Genomic DNA, 17,893 nt, shown 5'->3' on the forward strand with positions numbered 1-17,893 from the left:
TCATTCCTGTCCTCAGGGGAGGAAATGTCTGTCGGGGAGGTTGCGTTATCACTTGCCAAAGCCTCCCTCTGCCCCAGAGGCTGCTGCCCGAGGGGCTGTCTGAGGCAGAGCTCCCCTGCCCCGGGGCTGTGCTGGCCCGGATCCTCCTGCTCTCCCACGCAGTGCTTTGTGCTGTCGGTAAGGAAGTCACCGTGGCTGTGTTCCCTCCCAGCTGTACCGGGCCTCGGCGCTGTTCGAAACCATCCGACACGAGGTGCAGCTGAGCACGGATTACAAGCTGTCACTCTTCGACCTGCAGACATCCTCCTACCAGGCCCTGCAGCGAGTACTTGTCAGTCTCGGTAAGAGGTGCCATCAGATGCTGAGACTGAACTCCAAGCTCATGGCAGGAGTTCAGCTGAAGTTGTGGGGAGGCAGTTCATCACACCTCATCTGTCCAGCACAGCACAGCATTTCTCTGCCAGGACAGAAATAGGGGTGTCCTGCTTTGGGTTTCAGGCACCTTTGGATCTTCTTTCTTGCTTCCTCCATTCATTTGCCTTTCTGTGGCTTGTTTTCCCATATATTTCCTACAGCCAAGATGATCTGTGGGACTGCACTCCAGCACAGAGGCTACTCTTTCCAGAAATAAGTGCTGTGACCCTGCTTCCCCCAGTTTTAGTTTGGGTTGGGATGGCAGCTGTCCCTGTTCTGCAGACCACCTTGGTGTCGGGTCTGAGAGATGGCTCTGTCTTTTCAGGTCACCATGATGAAGCGTTGGCAGTAGCAGAGAGAGGACGAACGAGGGCATTTGCTGACCTGCTCGTGGAACGTCAGACCGGGCAGCAGGACTCTGATCCGTATTCTCCAGTGACCATTGACCAGGTCCTGGAGACAGTGAATGGCCAGAGGGGACTTGTTCTCTACTATTCCCTGGCTGCGGGTTATCTCTACAGCTGGCTGCTGGCTCCTGGGGCAGGTGAGGTCCTTTTTGGGGATAAGAGCCTCTGAACAAGCCTTACAAAGGTAGAACGGTACCATTTGTAGATAGGGATGAGTGTGGGACCGGTGGACGTACGAGGGAATCCTTTCCATCTAGTACCTTAAAGCTGAACGGACTGAAACCCATGGCACAGCTACAGCAATAATGACATAGAAGTGCTTATTCAGGGCTTTGTTGTTCACCTGGAGATGGAAATGTTTCACGTGCTTAATATTTCCATTTTCAACCTCCAATCTGTACATATTTCCCACAGGGCAGAGCAGAGCAGTAATGAGATTCTGAGTGTGTTGGCTCTGTGAGAATCTTCTATGCATAAGAATCCCTACTTTAATTATATTTCTGTGCTTTATCCTTCCAAAAGCTTTTGACATGTATTCACTGAAGTGGATTGCAGAAAACAGAAGGGCGTCCTTGCTTCCTGATACACCATTGAACTGCCTGATCCTCTGAATTCTCCTCATATGAATGTGGAAACACTTATCGCAGAGGAGCAAGGAGGATTAATTTGAAAAGGATTGCTTTTTGCAGGCAGCTGTTGTTCATTATCTAATAAAGCAATGAATGTAAATTTTCATGAGTTCTTTCTGGATATAATTTAATAATTGCAGCCCTTCACCATGACAAAGCTAAAGAGATAAAAAGCACTATTGAGATTGCACCAGAAGTGCTCCAGGAAGGGGAGCAAACATTCCTACATGCCTGACTTCAGATGGGGTGACAGTAATTGGGAGATACGCTTTTTGGGGGCGTTTTGCAACGTTGTGTGTGGAAGTGTAAGATGGTGTTGTTCTGCTGTGCATCCAGTCACTAACTGGCTCTTCAGGCCTATAGTTTGCACAGTAAAATGCCAGTAATTCTATAGTATTAATATCAAGCTGAGCTTATTAAAATTATGTGGACCAGAAGTGCAGGGTTTGCCACTAGGCTTCACGAGCCGTCTCCTCCTTGCCCAGACGGGGTCTCGTAGAAGAGCAGTTGCACTCTTCAAGCCTCCTCGAAGGCTCTGTCAGGCGTTGGGACTGTGGTGCTTCAAGGCTCCTGCTTGAGCAGCTCTGCTGGGCAGCCCTTCAGCAGGGACTCCAGCCCAGCCACGGTGACCTCCTCTTGTTTCGTTAGTGCTGATGGAGAGAGTAGCTTCAGTAGCAGCCCAGGATCCTCATTATCCCACTGAGATGGTACGCGCAGAGCCTCTTCACTGATTCTGTATTTGCTGCTGTTGCTGCAGAAGGAGTTGCTTTATTCTTTATCGCTCCACTCTTAACTGGGTTAATAATTTATGCTGTCGAGGCAAACAGGGCATCCAGAGCAGTCTTTTGCTGTTGATCACAGGCTGTGGAATTAATTGTATCAGGAAGGGTATCCCAGTCTGAGTGGAGGAAGGTTTTATCTGCAGTAAGAGTTGAATTCTTAACAAAATAGTGAGTGTCCTTTATCTGGTTTACCCATTGTGAAGTGCTATCTTTTAATATTTTACTATGTATTAATCCATCTTTTTCTTTCTTTGTATATAATGCATTTTCATGCATATGAGTGAAATGAAAAATCAATGTGCGATGCGAGGAGGTTCTGCTGTAGTAATAACAGTCTTGTTCAGCATTTGAGCTTTGTGTGTTCAATTATGTGATCAGAGGCTATTAATAGGTATTTTTCATGTGCATCTCTTGAAACGCGAATTACTCTGGCAGGTGCTTGTATGAAAGATCTGGTTTATAATTTATATGAGAGTGCTGCAATAGCAAATGCCTTCTGAGCAGCTCATAAAAGTGCTGCTCTGCCTTTGTACCTTTGAGCCGTCATCTGCGAAGCACAAACCCAGATTTTAAAAGCAGGGCTGTAATACCGAATGCTGGAAAAGCCCTGTGGAGGCGCAGCACGGAATGCTCTTCCCCAGTTGTACTGGAAATGCCAAATGCTAGGGGCTGTGCCACCTTCCTAGGCACTTGCTGGCAGCGCTATTCCTGCCCCGCAGAAGTAACCTCGTGATTCTGGTGCCTTGCAGGAATTCTGAAATTTCATGAGTATTATCTGGGTGACAGCCTGACAGAAAATGCCGGGGAATTCCATGAAGCCAACAGCGTGACCCTGCAAACAATAACGAACTCGGCGCTGGAACAGTACATCTCCAGTGTGCGGGAGGCCCTGGGGGTGGATTCCTACTATACCCGGTAAGTTGGGGAGGGGGGTCTGACATCCTGGTTCCTGCTCTCCCACCTGAAAGCGATTTATAACAGTCTGGGATGAGCTAATTGGCCGAGGAGTCTGAGAACTGACAGTCAAATTGGGGCAAATTTTCATTGCAGCAATAAAAAAATCGCTTTATTTTTGTAACCATGGCTGGTTTTCCGCCAAGCAGCTCCACATGCGCATGCAAATAAGGTTTGAACCCATAGGCTGGGGGGTGGATCTGTAGATTGGATGAGGAGGCAGGTGCCACGTCTGACTGTATATGGGCAGATTCCATCCTACTTACAGTTTCCAGTGTAATTAATTCCCTGCCAAAGGTTTACTTATGAAAAACTGCAAATACCGTAGGAATTCCACCCCCCTCCAAATACGTTCCCTTGTGGCTATAGCTAAGTAAATAATTTACACTGAATTAATCCGTCTGATGAATTTCAGCAAAGAGGGAGGAACCTTTCTCCAATCCATTACTTGGACAGGTCCCACAACTATGTTTCCTTTTTTGTTTTTATCCCATGGATTTATCACAGCTCAGGTTTTTTTGCTTATTTATACTCAGTCTCATGATCTCTTGCGGTATTTGGTTTGATTTATGGTTGGATGAGTACAAATATAGTTTTGAAGCTGATATTTACGAGTAGTTTTTCTCTGAATGCTTCCGTCTGAAAAGCTGAGCTGGGGGTGTCGTCGTGTGTTCCCTGAGAGTGAAGTGTACCCGGCAAAGGCCGTGGCGACAGTTTCGGCTCCTGCCACAAGTGAGCCTTGCTGCACAGTCACACCTTGCTTTCCTTCGGCGGCTTAGTGGCACACCGGCTGTCGCAGGTCTAGTTTGCTACTAGTGCAAAGGGGACTTAAACATGCTGGCTGCTTTGTTAACCAGCCCCCAAAACTGGTGTGTGTGGACGCACTGGCTCTTTTAGGTTATACCATGTTTTAGTCTTTTTTTAAACCATTTTGCATTTTTCTGCAGCGCTGAGGTTTCTGAGTGAAGCACTTCTGAGTCCCTGTGGCTGTGGACAAATGTCGTTTTCCTCACCTGGTTTTGACAGTGAAAGCAGTAATGGAGCTGCCCTGGCCCGTGCCCGCGGCAGCCACCCCGCAGATCGCTCCCTGGGCGTGACCCGCCGTCTGCAGCAGCAGCGTGCCCGAGCCTGGTGTTCCGAGTAATGATGTTGGCCAGGAAAGAGGAAATGATGGCATTGATCCTCGAATCGATTTGTGCTCGGGGTTCTGTGGGCAACTGGGAAGCTGTTGAGCTCCCCTAATTAATCCTTGTTCAGCCTTTGTAACAGCTACCGTAGGCAGCAAAAGGAGTTGCACATCCGACACCGCAGCGGCGGGAGTTAGAGCGCTGCTGTGCGGGAGAGCAGAGAGCCCAGGCTGTGCTTTGTGGTCCACTCACCACAGCGTCCTTGGCTTCCTGCCCTTGATGCTCGCACCTTGGTTGGACAGGACAGGAATTGTCTGTCAGAGCGAAATAAGAACATAACCCCAGGCCTGAGGTTTCCCATTAGGTGTTTCAGCTATACGGCATGGTACCAAATTTCCTAGTTGCTTTCCCCAGGGTTTGCTCCAGTCTCTCACAGACAGATTAATTCTCCCCTTGGCACAGGGGGAAACACGACGCTTGGTTGTGTTACGTCCCCAGCACCGGTAATGAAACTGGTTGCAGTCAGCTTGCTGGGTTTGAAGCTCTGAGAGCGCTGTGGACACGTGTGCTCAGCACAGACAGCGAGTCCCTCTGTGCCGTTTCCTTCACGGCAGCGTCGGGTGCTAGAAGGGAGTTGGAAGCCATCAGAGGTTCTGGACTCAGGCCTGCTAGACTGCTTTTGCCATTTTCACTGATTTCAAAGTAAATTAATGATTGTGTGTCAGTGCTGGGATGCTGAATGCATCCTGAAAGTTTTGCAAGGCAGGTTGTGTTTTGCAAGACTCAGGTTGTGGTGACACATTCTCCTGGTTTTACCTTTCTTTAGGGAACTGAAGAGAAAGCTCTGCCTAAGATTTTTTATTTTTTATTCCCCTGTACCAGAAAAAATACTGGATTTGTGAAGGTTTGGGAAAAGGTGTCTCTGTCTGATAAATCGGTGGTGCACAGTGTCGGGCTTATCTTTGCTCCTCAGCGCTCTGGCTTTGCTAGTCCAGGGAATACACGCGCTGGGGCCCCAGCCCAACCTCTGGCTCCCGGAGCCTGATTCTGGGCTCGGGCCAGCTTGAAGAATTGTTTTGAGGAGCCACTGCCAAGCTGCTGAATACGAGCACCAGGTTGTGAGTTGGGAATCAGCGCTGTGTGCTTCGTGTGCGACCTCCGAGGCCTGGCCAAGCCTTGTGCTGTGGCCCAGCTTCTCTGAGAGAGGCAGCAGCTCTCCTGCCTTAAGCTGCTGCGGGAGACCTGAGTGGGGACGGTGGCGGTGATGAGGTGGCGCTGCCCGCAGGGTACCTCTGTCCGGAGGAGTGCGGGGACGCCCTGGCGTGGGGCTGCCCACTCTGCTCTCGGGCTGGAAGCGTTTCCCTTCCGTGATAACCTGCTTCCCTGGGAGGGCTGAGAAGGCTTTGGGGCCTCTGGTCTGGGTGTGGGGGTAGGACTGGTGCTGCCGCAGCACAGGGCGGCACACGTGTGTGCAAACACCTTCTCTGTGGTTCCTCGGGGAAGAGTCTGAGGTGTTGTAAGGGGAGCGCTGGGATCTGCAGGCGGCACCTGGGGAACGCAGCCGGTGTGGCCGGGCTGGGCTGTGCAAGGGCTTGAAGAGCAGAAAGTTTGAACCAAAATAATGTTACTAGGGTTGAGGACAGGCTTGAGAGGTGGGCCAGTGCAAACTTGTAGTGTTGAGACAGTTAGAAGCCAGAAGTAGTGACAGCTGACTTGTCTCCAGCGATCCCCACGTCTGTGCCTGTTGGATTTACAGTCGTGTCTCGTTTGGGTGCGCTTTGGGTTTGTACTTTCTGAAAAGTTGCACAACCTTTTGTGATTGTAAATGTCACTTTCTGAAGGGAAACAAATATTTTTTTACAGCTGATTGGATTATTCATTTGTCTGTGAGCTGTAACAAACTGCTCGTTAGTCTAGGGTTTTTATTAAATACTCTGAGGAACAGCAAAGGGTCTCTCAGCCAGCTGAGCACTCAGAACATTAGGGAACAGACATACACAGAGGAGTAGCTTGCTTCATATTTAAGCCCTGAGAAGCTACAAGCACGTAACCACTGCTATCCAAATGATCATAATCATGAAGTTACTGCTAATGTATAAATGGTACATTTAAGAAATGGCCTATCTTTGGTGGTGGTGGTGGTGTCTGGGGTTTTTGGGCTCTTACATAAAATCTGTTCTGAGACTTCTGCATCTGTTAGCTTCAGTCACACCTTCCGAATTACGTGTTTCAAGTCTTGCTTGAAAATGAGTTGCATGATTCCCATTAAAGGAAATGTCAAAAGTTACTCCCTCCAGCCTTCATGTTTCCTGGGTTTTGCAAATGTGTTCCGGATGTTGATGCTTCATCCAGTTCTGTCTTGTATGTGGATGTGGACTGTGAGCCCTCTGTTCTTTCTGGGAGAATAGAGTCGCTCCCTCCAAAGTGTGAATACTGACAGGAGGGACAAGAGGGGGAAAAAAACAGACTGAATTGGTTCCATCTACCCTTCTCTTAAAGCATCAGGGTTGTGTGATTCAGGTTACATCTGTCTCTACGTGCTGATGGTTGCATCTTACCCTGTAGATCTGCATATACACAACCAAAGTCTGCAGTTCTGCCTTGTGTAACAGATTTGCAGATACTGTTTTCAGTATCTCCTTCTGGCAAAGGGAGTCCTTCAGTCTGTAGGTGCTGGGATGAGTTTTTAATTTACTGTGATGTCAGCTTCCTCCTCTCTTCATGGTGATGGTAGTGGTATGTTTTTGGTTAAGGATTCTGGGTTTAACGCTTGTGTCTGAGATCATTGGGCTGGTGTGGTATGATCACAGGCAGGAGCTCTTTCCCCACTTCAAAATTATATGCAGGGAATTAAACAAACAAATCTTGTCCGTTCTGTGTGGGTGAACGTCATGTTCTGCTTTGAAATGTTTTCCCCCCATGGATCGAGCGCTTCCCCCCAGCACTGCTGACTTGCCACCATGCTGCAGCTCGCCAGCCCCCCAGCAGAAGCTGTCATCTGCAGTCCCGGGACCCATTCTCTGCCTGCCAGCACAGAACAGAGGGTTTCAGATATGTATAGCACACATGTGAAGACTTTTGTTTGACTTCTCAGTTCACAGCTTGCTTAAGTGCACTGTAGTTGTGTGCTGTGGTGTCCCAGTTGCAGTGCCGTTGCCTTCCGTAACGCTGTGAGCGTGTCTGTAGATCGTTGTGTCTCTGGAGTGGCACGTCTTCCCCTTCGCTGCTCCCGGAGAGGAGGGATGCTGTCACGGGATGTGGCGTCAGGGTTTTGCTGTGGTGGTGTTCAGTTCCACACTGCAGCCTTCACTTTCTGCTGGAAGTGGTTCCTTCCAGCTGGTCTGATTAAGCCAACAAATCACACATACTTGCAAAAAAATAAAGTGTGAGGGACTTTAAAATCTGCTTGAACTTATGTTGGGACAGGCTCCTTTCTCTTTAGGGAGAGCATGTGGCCTGATCTCTGGGGTTCATGAACTCAACATTTTTGCCTCTGCAAGGAGCTGCAGATACTCATTGTGAGTATTGCTCTAAACTGTGCCAGAACTCAAAAGCTGAGCATGCCTGCAGCTGGAGGAAAAACACACAGGAGGCAGCTGTTGACAGCCTTTTCTTTTCCCTTCCCCCCCCCCCCCCCCCCCCTTTTTTTCTTTTCCTTGGCTGTTGTTCAGCTAGTCCCATTTCAGCATTCATTAAGTGATTGGCTTTTGTCAGGACTTACTCTTTTAGGTTATCAAATTTTATTGACCTGGAAGTATGCTTACGAGATAACCTGTGGTCCATACAGCAACACGGGGACAGCCTGTGCCTGCACAAGTACATATTGTGCGTTCATTTAATTTGTGTGTTCTTTAGTGGAAAATGTGCCCTTGAGGAAAGGCCCCAAGTTGTCAGGCACCCAAAAGGAAACAGAAATGAGATGCAAGGTGGCTTCAGCAGGTGGCATAGCAGGTCTGGGTTAAGTGTACAAATTCCAAGGTTTGTGATGTGCCATATAGTATGCAAATTATTTACTAGATTAAAGGGAGGAATTGTTAAAAATGCATATACAATAGTTGTGTTTGCCTTCTGCTTTTAGAAAGAACAGAAAATGCTAACAATTTGACATAAAATCTATACTGAGATGATAATTTAGATATTAATGTCAGAAGATGGAAAATTTAGGAATTTTGGCCTCTATTTCTCTCTGTATTGCTGCTGTCCTAGTGGTGCTGTTAGAGTAATTTTTTTTTCCTCTGTGCTTTCCCTGTTTGTACAACAGGAAGAGCAACACAGCTCCCTTTTTTTATGCTGCGCTTTGCCACTGAAGGAAGCACACAGAGCTTGGAGTTACTATTGTGAAAATATGAAAAGGATGCACTAACTCCTGTTCTTAGGCAAATCGAGGGCTGAGTTGGTGTTTCCTGCAGACCTCAGCTTTTCTGTGTTGTGCTACAGCTTCCAAAGTCCGTACCTGCAGTGCATGGGAACTTGGCTCCTGTATTTCCATCAGCGTGTGCCACCCTTTAAACCTTGAGGAATACCCAGGAGAAGAGGCGATGGGGTTGTGACTCTCTTGTACGCCTACTGGAAGGTGACGCAATCCAGGGAAAATCTGACTTTAGCATTTGGTTGAGGTTGTGTCTGAAAAGCATTTTCTCTCAAACTGGCTGAGCATCTGTCACAAAGCTGTTGCTCTGTCTCGCATCAATGACTCCTTGACCCGGCTGTTCCCCCTGCAGAGCCTGTGCCAGTAGCGAGACTGAGAGTGAAGCTGGGGATATCATGGACCAGCAGTTTGAGGAGATGAACAACAAGCTGAACTCAATGACTGATCCGACTGGCTTCCTGAGGATGGTCAGCAGGAACAACCTCTTGAACAGGTGAGGATACAGCACTGCGCTGTGGGGATCAGCGAGCAGAATGAGACTCTTGGTGAGGGGCTTCTCTCTGAAGTGGGCGTTCAGGGTGCAGCCGATGCCGTTGCTCATGGTCTCCCTGCAGCCCCGCGTTGTGGGGCACAGAGCAGCAAACTGATACTGTCCTTGTTGGCTGCAGTTACCACCCGTTCTTCACAGCGTGGGTGGACAGGGAGCATTGCGCCTCGCTCTTAGGACCAAGGTTCCTGTGTTAGTACTGTGCAGCACTCTGCCCTCTGAGCCAGGGGCCCGTAGGCTTTTCCCTTCTCTCCTTTTCTTTTGCATTCATGTGGCGCAGTGAGAATTTCTCTCTCAGGAGAGCTCTGCGTCTTGCTCCTGCTGGGATTGAGAGTCCATTGCTGCCTCGTGTGTCGCTTGTGCGTCCAGCCCAGGAGCTTCAGGTGCCTCGTGGCCTCTTGGGGGCTGGTTTTGTTCTACATACTCAAGTGCTGGATATGAGGGACGCAGGTCATGGAAGGGCACCGGGTCCTGTTGCTTCCTTCTTTAGAAATGGACATTTTCAGTAGGAAGGAGGCAGGACAGGGACTGAAAGCATCCTTGTGCCTCTTGTGGGAGGGAGGACCCCAGGCACAGGCAGAGACCTAGATAGGACTATGTATTTCTCTTAAGAACTGAGTAGCTTGGCTTGAGAGATGTAGGGGGTAGCATCTTCATTGCGTTTCTAGGTGAATTTGATAGCTTAAGGTGATTGCCAGCAGAGATTTGTTAACTGATAACTCTGTCCTGAGGGGCAGCCATTTCAGATCTGCTCTTCTCCTGGCCAAGCACTGGTTATGACTGTCTGAACAGTGCAGGGGATTTCTGTTTTGTCCCTGCTGTCTGTGAGGTGTGGAGCTTGGAGCTCTCTGCTACACAATTACTATGGAAATAACTTGGTTTTGTTGATCTTAACTGTTGTACTAATTATCTGGGAATATGCTGCATTTCCAGAGTTACAGGACTGTGTGCTAGCTGCACAGTCTCCACTCATTTTCTGCCTCTTACAACTTGTTCAGGTCTCAGTCTTTCACATTACTGTGCTGATCAGGGCAAGCATTCAAAACAAAAATTGAAGACAGAAATTTTCCAGTGTTACCGCTTCCCTAGTGGAGAGGGGCTGCATGATGCAACCCAGGGTTTCTGGCTAGATCTGTGCTCCAGCAAGGACTGTGAGCAGAGGATACCCCAGGCCTTTCTCATCTGGAAGAGAAAATGTGATCAGCCTGCAGTGCTGTGAGCCATCACTGGAGCTTGTGAGCTGTAACAGCATCCCCGTGAAACTGGGAGCTGCCTGTTGGCACCAACAACTGGCCTGTTTTTCTTTCCAGAATCCACACGCGTATCTGTTCAAGCTGCTGCATTGGTGATGAACTATGAGTACTTGCTAGATTTGGATCTAACATGCAGATCCCCAGAATTGCTGAGATGTTTTGCTAGTTCATCAGGCTTAGAAGGACAGGATGCCCCTCCGATTACAGGGGGAAAATGTGATCCGATTCTGCTCCAGGGAACACTAATCCTCAGGAGCACTGTGGAGGCCAACCGTGCAGCGTCTGTGTCTTTCTGCTCCATGGCAGCCAAGTGCATCACCTTGAACCTGCATCCAGGAGCTTACCTCAGGTGCCTTGTCAGGGAACTAGTTTGTAGCTTTCGGGGGAAGCTCAGGGATGGGGCAACTCGGGCACTTAAAATTAAAAGCACCCTTACAAGAGCATCAGGAGGAGCACTAGAGCCATGTCTTCGATGTTCTTGCCACGAGCACTGAGGTGAAGAGCATGAGAAGACACTGCTGTATGGCCTGCCTGCCTGCCTGCCCACCTTCTGCCTGCGGGTGGGGGCAGAGCTAATGCTGCCACATCTGGTTTGTGCCTGGCTTGCTGAGCCCTGAATTCAAGGTAGATGCTGTGGTCCTGCCCGAGACTCCTGTAGTTCACGTCTGCTCCAGTCCCGTGGGTGCTCAAACTGGAGGCTACAGAGTATAGTAGGGCTCTGTAGAAAGCGTTAGCTGGTCTCTTGATACACTGTGTGGTTCTTTATAATTAAGCTATGTGGAGAGTGGTGTGGCTCATGGCATGCAGCACACTGAGCCTGGGACAACAAGGAGACATCCTTGCAAGAGCCCTGAAACTTCAGGAAGGAACCAGATGAAAATCTGCATGGAAGAGAGCAGATTAAGAAATAAAACGGGAGCAGACAGCATTTCTGTGCACTGGCCTAGAGTAACAAAGAACTGTGAGCTCTTGGACTCTGGTTAAGCAGCAGAACTGAGTGGTTCAGTAGAGCACGAGCTGTGATCTTGCAGCTCCAGACTCCAGCTCAGCTCCTCTCTGCAATGGCTTTTCTGCCACCCAGTGCTGAGTGAGTTCAGGTAGCTGGAGGTCACTGCTGAGTGGATTGTTGCTGTTTCAGAGGATGGTCAGGTTGTGGCTCACAAGCAGCGACTGAAGGTTTGGCGTTTGTTTGCTTTGACTTCTGCGCTGCAGGGGACAAAGGGAAGTCGGACTGCTTGGAGCGGAGAGTAAGAGCTTGTGTTCCCTACTGCCAAGCAGGCCCTGCTTTCCTCATGTGGGGCCTGAATGCGTGTTCACATCTTGTGCTTGAATGTTGGAGATCCTCAAGGGAGTTTGCATGGCTTGGGGCCAGTGCAAGTTCCCTCACGCACAGGAATTGCACATGCTGTTAAGGTCCCATGTTAGCAAATGAGGCCCTGGAGATGCTGGGACTGTGTGGAGCCATCCAGTCTCCTGTCTGGCGACAAGCGGGTGACTGAAGGGAAGCCCTTGGTTTGGGACGGGTGCCCTCTGGCTGCTGTCATCAGGTAACCTGGCTTTTAAGCAGAATAGTACAATTTTTTTGGCAGTTCTGCCTAGAGAAGCAAAAATGTGGGAGTTTGGCAGTTAACTTAAGGAACTTCTGAGAAGCAATGGACTTTGGAGGAGAAAGAAGCACCGAAGGGATGCTGCAGTGATCTCTGTACCGGGCAGCAGCAGTCTGAGCTGTGGATGCCACTGATACAGCCCCCAGGATAGTCCCAGCTGCTCATGTCTTACACAGCTTCTGTTTTCTCTGCTCCTTAAGGGCTCTTAGGCTTTTGATGAGTTTCCAGATTAAAATCTGATTTCCTCCCTGCTAGTCATCTTCTGCTCCAGCGAGGGACGTGATCACTGCCTGTACCTGAGTATAGCTCCCCCACCTTTTCTTTGGCCTCTCATCATGGGGATACAGTTTGTCCTCCTTCCATGGACCTGCAGAAAACATGAGAATCAGCCCTGACACTGCTCAAAGGGTAAAATATACTTCCTTGAGGGCAATTTTTGCGATGCAGCATGGTGAGAATTTGTAGAAGGCAAATTGGGAGGTAAGGAGCAATAGAACTTTAGATGCGACTTCACTTCTGCCAAGGCCATTGCCATCTCCCAGCTCCCCTTACGATCGCAGAGAGCTTGCTTTTTTCCAGTGAGTCAGCATGCTCAGGATCTGTGGCCAGGCCTACAACCATAGTTGGAGATTTCCAGAGCAAGCTCAGTGTAAGCTGAGTAAGAGTAAAGTCTCCGTGAATCCGGCCAGAGGCGAAGGTGGCTACGATTCACACGGAGCCTCAGCAGCAGTGAAAACATGGCTATTGCCAAGATAGTTCCATCTCATTTTGCTCGGGGTTTCATTCTGGTGACCATCGTGTAATGTCTGAGCACATCTCCCCTCCCCTGCCGTTGTGCTGATTTTCGCCCTGTTGGCTGTGCTTTTGTCATCACACAGCAAAGACCAGCTGCTCCCTAATGGCGGGGCCCAGGGGCAGGGGCCACTGCAGCAGGACCCCGTCCCACAGCGCTGAGCAGGGCGGGCCTGGGGATGGCAGCCAGAGCCGGCCGAGAGCCCAGGTCGTCACCAGGCTAGGCAGGTCTGAGGTGGAGCCAGCTGTGCCACGGTCCAGGCCAGCAGCAGGTCCAGGGGCGCTGACGGGGCTCCGTCCGTCGGAGCGGGCGGTCTGCGGGACGTCAGCTGCCGGGCCGGGCTCTGGATCCGCAGCGGTCACGGGCAGGGCTGTGGCGGAGCTGGACGCGAGCGGAGCTGAAGCAGAGACTGAAGTCCCAGGCCCAGCTTAAGGTGGAGCTCCTGAGCCCACGGGCAGGGCGTGTTGGTGGAGGCCCCAGTGCAGCTGGTCAGCGTCGTTAAAGCCTGTTAATGCCCTCGGGGGCTGGCAGCTCACCTTGGGGGACTGTGCAGCTGAACCCCTCCGGAGCAGAGGGGTGGGGGGTACCGGGGGTGCTGGCTGGCCCGGGGCAAAGCGAGGGCTTTGGAAGGCAGATGCGAGGCGTGGCTGGAGCGTCTCTCCCCCGTCTGGTTCTCTGCCGTACGGGGTGCGCGCGGCAGCTGCCCGAGTGCAGACCACACAGGCAGAGAGTGCTGGGTGGTCTGTGGGTTTGTGCAACCACTGGTGGGTTCTGGAGATAATTGCGGATCCATGAAAGCATCCACAGGGAGCTCATATCTGAATGTTTTCTGGAGCTTCCCACAGCTTGGTATTGTGAGTGTGTCAGGGCCCCGTGTGTGGATTCAGGGCTGCATCTCCAGGAAGAGTCTTTGAGGAAGGTTTGCAGAACACAGGCCTGATGGAGATCCATTGTCCTGAGGCTGTCAGACCCCTGCAGCAGGAGGTCCCTCCCAGCCCTCCTGAATGGCTGTGCTTGGTCATGAGTGGTATTTGGCTTGTCCAGAGTCCTAAAGAGTGCCGAGGCAAGAGCAGCCCTGGGCTGGTTTGGGTATGAACCCTCCTTCCTGCCCTGGCCCAGCCACGTTCATCCTCAGCAAGCAGAGCCAGGCTCTGTGAGGCTGGTGGTAGGCCAGATCAGTCTGAGCTCAAGTCCTCCATGACACGGGTTTTCAGCCCCTTTCTCTGAGGCTGCCATGGGATCTTTGCTTTGTTCTTGCACCTCCAGGACAAAGGGTGGAAGCGGAGTTAACGCTGATACGTGCAGGCAGTCCTCAGCCCCGGTTTGTGCTGTTTCCTCTGTTCGCTGCATGTCAGGCTGTCTTACACAAAGGGTTATAAATAAGCAGCGCTGCGGAGTCTGTGCAGAGGCTTCCAAATGAGAGATTTCACTGTTCCAGATATCAGGGACCCCTCTACATTGCAAGAGCAAGGTAGAAATGATCAGTGCAGCATCCCAGAAGCCAGTGCTGATGCTCTGTAGAAAGGGCATTTGGCCAGAAGATTCAAGTCTCCCTCTTGTCACATTGAAATCACCTGGGCTCAGGTGCCTGACAGGCCACCTGGGGAGCCGACGGTATGCACTGGCTTGGGAGGAAAGGGGGTGGGCTGGCCAGGGCTCCAGACCTGCTCTGCCTGCTACAAAAGATCTCTGTCCATCCTCCACCTATGGATTTTCTCACTCTTCTTTGTGTACACAAACACACAGGCAGGAGATGTGACAGATTTATGATACTCCCTTGGTTTTGTTCTAATAAAAAGCAATCTGAGTGGTGAAGGAATAAATCTAGAGCTGCTTGGCTGTGAAACCAAGATGAAGGAGGCTCTGCTGATTAGAGTAATCAAGCGCCTATCCCCTGCAATAAATTAATGTGTTAAAATCACTTGATGCCGAAGGTGAGGCTGGCGAGTGCCACCTGCTGACAAACAGCTGCTGCTTGGGAGGGTCGGGGCTGCTGGGCTGGGGCTGAAGCTCTGCACGCTCGCTGGGGCCTAGGTGAGCTGTGGGATGGCCCTGCCCTTCTAGGCTGGGATATCAGGCAGGATGTGCTAGAGGGATGTGCCCTGAGCACAGGGGTCAGGGGGCTGGCAACGCGTGAGATTGGAAAAGCACGGGTTTTATTTCCCGATCTGATTTTAAAATCTGTGCTACATAAAGTACGGAAACGACTGAGCACTGCAAAACGTGCTTGGCTCGGTCAGCTGTGGCAGCCAAGGTCGGCAGGGGGGCCCGGAGGGGAGCAGATGGTGCTGAGTCCGTGCTGATCCTGCAATGAACTTGGTATCGCGCAGGTCACCTCGGCAGGTTCCCAGCATCGCTCAGCACCAGCAGCGTACTCGTACTTCCACCAGGATCTCTGCGCCGGAGAGCGTGTGCAGGTGGACACAAGGTTTCTGTTTGCGTTCTTCGAGTTCTCCCGTTGGCCTGTAAGATGTAAACTCCCTGTTAGTGGGGAGCATCAGTGGTAGCATTGTTTTTTCTTTAGGGAACATGATGTGAGCTGGATCTGAAGACTGGTTGCAGCAACTGAGGAGAGCAAGAGAGAGGAGAAAGAAATTTTCTGAATTTGTCTGTTGGTATGTGTCAGAACAGGTCAGGGGTACGTCAGGGGTGTGTCTCAGGCCTGTCAGTGGTAGATGGAGTGCACTTGAGTGCAGTATCTTTGCTCTTGTCTTTTCCTGCATGTTGCCTCAATCTGGTAGTATGAAGAGTGTGTGGCTGTACGTGTGTGTCTGTATGTCTGCTATAGGCCTACAGCAAGTACACAATCAACTATTAATATCTCATTGATGAACAGATCTGTTGGATGCTTGAGTTTTCTACTGATTTCCTGGCTGTGCAAATGCTTCCTGCTTTTATTTCTTCTCTGTGTTGATAGCCAAGAATTGACCCAGGCAAGAGGTAAAACTAAGGAACAGAGACAAGGCATTTCTTCAGAGTAAACGTTCTTAAAAAAAGGACATTGCAGACTAGTGTCCTGATAAAGTGTGTGAGCTTGGTCCTGAATCAGGAGACTGTAGCTGCTTTCCTGTTGTGTAAATTGGCAGAGGCACGTGGCATTGGAAGGTGTCTGAGAGGCAGAGCCGCGCCGCGCTTCAGAGGGACCAAGAACGTCCGAGTATGATCTGGACGGGGATTTCGTGGAACCCTTCATCGAATGCACGTGGCACCTTGAGGACAACGGGCACGTGTTAGCTCAGGGGTGGCCTTTTATGCCCGAGACTGTTGCGTTCGTTACTGGACGGCCCCAGCAGTGACTGGTTACACTTCAGGCGTTGCACTACCATTGCTGTTCAATGTCTCATTTCCTTCCTCACCTTTTCTTTAAGGCCCACCTGTTAAAACTTTCTGGAAAGTTATCCTTTTCACATAAAATGGTTGTTCATGGCACTAAGCCAAGGACAACCTTTCTGGGGAGCACAGCTGCTGGATTAGTGAGACCAGAAAGGTGCAACATCATTTCCTCACCAGGGCAGTAACTTTTTGTAGCCGTGCCATCGCAGTCTCAGAGTGACGGTGTGCGGTGACTGGTGATGCCAGGAGAGCACGTGCAGCGCTCTGGGGGCCTGTCAGAAAGGGGCTCCAGGTCGGCTCTCGCATCTGACTTCAGAGGAACAGCAGCAAGTGCAGGCGTGATCTTCATGTCTTGTTGTTTGCCTGTTCTCATATTTCCTTTTGGTACCATGCTAGACTAATTGGGGCAAAACCCAAGTGCAGATCTTCCTGTGATAGTGGTCAGTTGTTAACGGGTCTGCACACAACCGCTATACCTACGTATGCAGGAAACACTGTGAGCAGCACTTGAGGCACTTGAGTTTGTTGAGAAGCCCCACAGCAGTGTAATAGCTGTCTGCAAGCTGGTTCACCCTGCCATTAATGTCATTGTTCGTTGTGGTGTGAAGCTGAGTGGGAAAATAAAGCCCTGCCATGAAGCATCTTACATAACAGAGTCCTCTGGATGGACAGGGGCTGGCTCATCGTCAGTGTGGACCTCAGATGTCTGCAGCTAACCTCTCGCTTGCCTTTCACCCGCAGGAGCTGCCAGAGCATGACCAGCCTGTTCAGCAGCACCGTGTCTCCCGTTAAGGATGGGACATCATCTCTTCCGAGGAGGCAGACTTCCTTCACCAAGCCCCCACTCCGTGCGCTCTACGACTTACTGATAGGACCTATGGAAGGAGTAAGCCTTTGCACGGGAAAACGTAGAGATTCATTTGGCAAAATGCCCTGTCAGTGTGGGAAAGCGAGAACAGGCAGCTTGGGGATTGTATCTAAAGCGTGGTGGTTTTCACTTGCCCTTCTCAGATGATGAGGCTGGGTGTGTTGGGAGGCAGAAACAAGGGATGTTGCTGGTGGTACCACGTCCAGTCAGCTGCCAAAATACCAGCGTTGGTGCCACTTCCAGGCACACCCGCCTGCACAGGGTGGAGGGCACAGGCCCCGGTGTCACCCTGGACTGGTGGTCCCGGGGTGAGTGCAGAGGGGAGCTGTCTGGTGGGGTGTCCTGCAGCAGCCCTGGCTGGCCCGTGCGGGGCCAGGAGCGGCAGCGCTGCCCCTGGTTCCAGTCTCGCAGAACAATGGCAGGATAAATTAAAAAGTCCTGTCTCTGTCGTGCAGATCTCTAGCTAGAAGAGGTAAAGTCACTCAGTCAAGAGTCAGTCTTTTCTCAAGTTGTATCCAGCTGAACAAACAGGTCGAAATGTCTTGATTCTGTTACGTGAGAGGGAAAACCAGCTCTACCATAGGTTACTGTAAGGGCTATTTAGATGCTTTAATCTCATCTGCAGAAGTCACCTCCACTGCAGAGGCATAACCTGTGTTAGCTCTGCCAGCCTGCCGTCCCGTGGTCACGCCATGAGCCTTGGAGAGCAGGGCCTTCAGCTCTGGAGGCGGCACGTGCATCCTCTTGGCAGAGCGAGGAGGTCAGCCCTGCTTAGGGGGTTTTTCTGTCATCTTCTACAACATTCTTGAG

At 50.7% G+C, this 17,893-nt stretch overlaps 1 protein-coding gene across 3 annotated transcripts in view; it reads left to right on the forward strand.

Moving 5' to 3' along the window:
- Positions 1-17,893, forward strand: part of TTC28 (tetratricopeptide repeat domain 28) — a 188,900-nt gene that overhangs the window by 149,704 nt on the left and 21,303 nt on the right. For all 3 annotated transcript variants that reach the window (XM_074844737.1, XM_074844738.1, XM_074844739.1), the window contains 5 exons: positions 212-341; positions 740-958; positions 2,982-3,147; positions 9,035-9,175; positions 16,957-17,101. In XM_074844737.1, coding sequence (XP_074700838.1) covers positions 212-341; positions 740-958; positions 2,982-3,147; positions 9,035-9,175; positions 16,957-17,101 — 801 coding nt within the window. The remainder of the gene's footprint in view (positions 1-211; positions 342-739; positions 959-2,981; positions 3,148-9,034; positions 9,176-16,956; positions 17,102-17,893) is intronic.

This window comes from Strix aluco, chromosome 18, assembly GCF_031877795.1.
Source record: "Strix aluco isolate bStrAlu1 chromosome 18, bStrAlu1.hap1, whole genome shotgun sequence".
NCBI classification, from domain to species: Eukaryota; Metazoa; Chordata; class Aves; order Strigiformes; family Strigidae; genus Strix; species Strix aluco.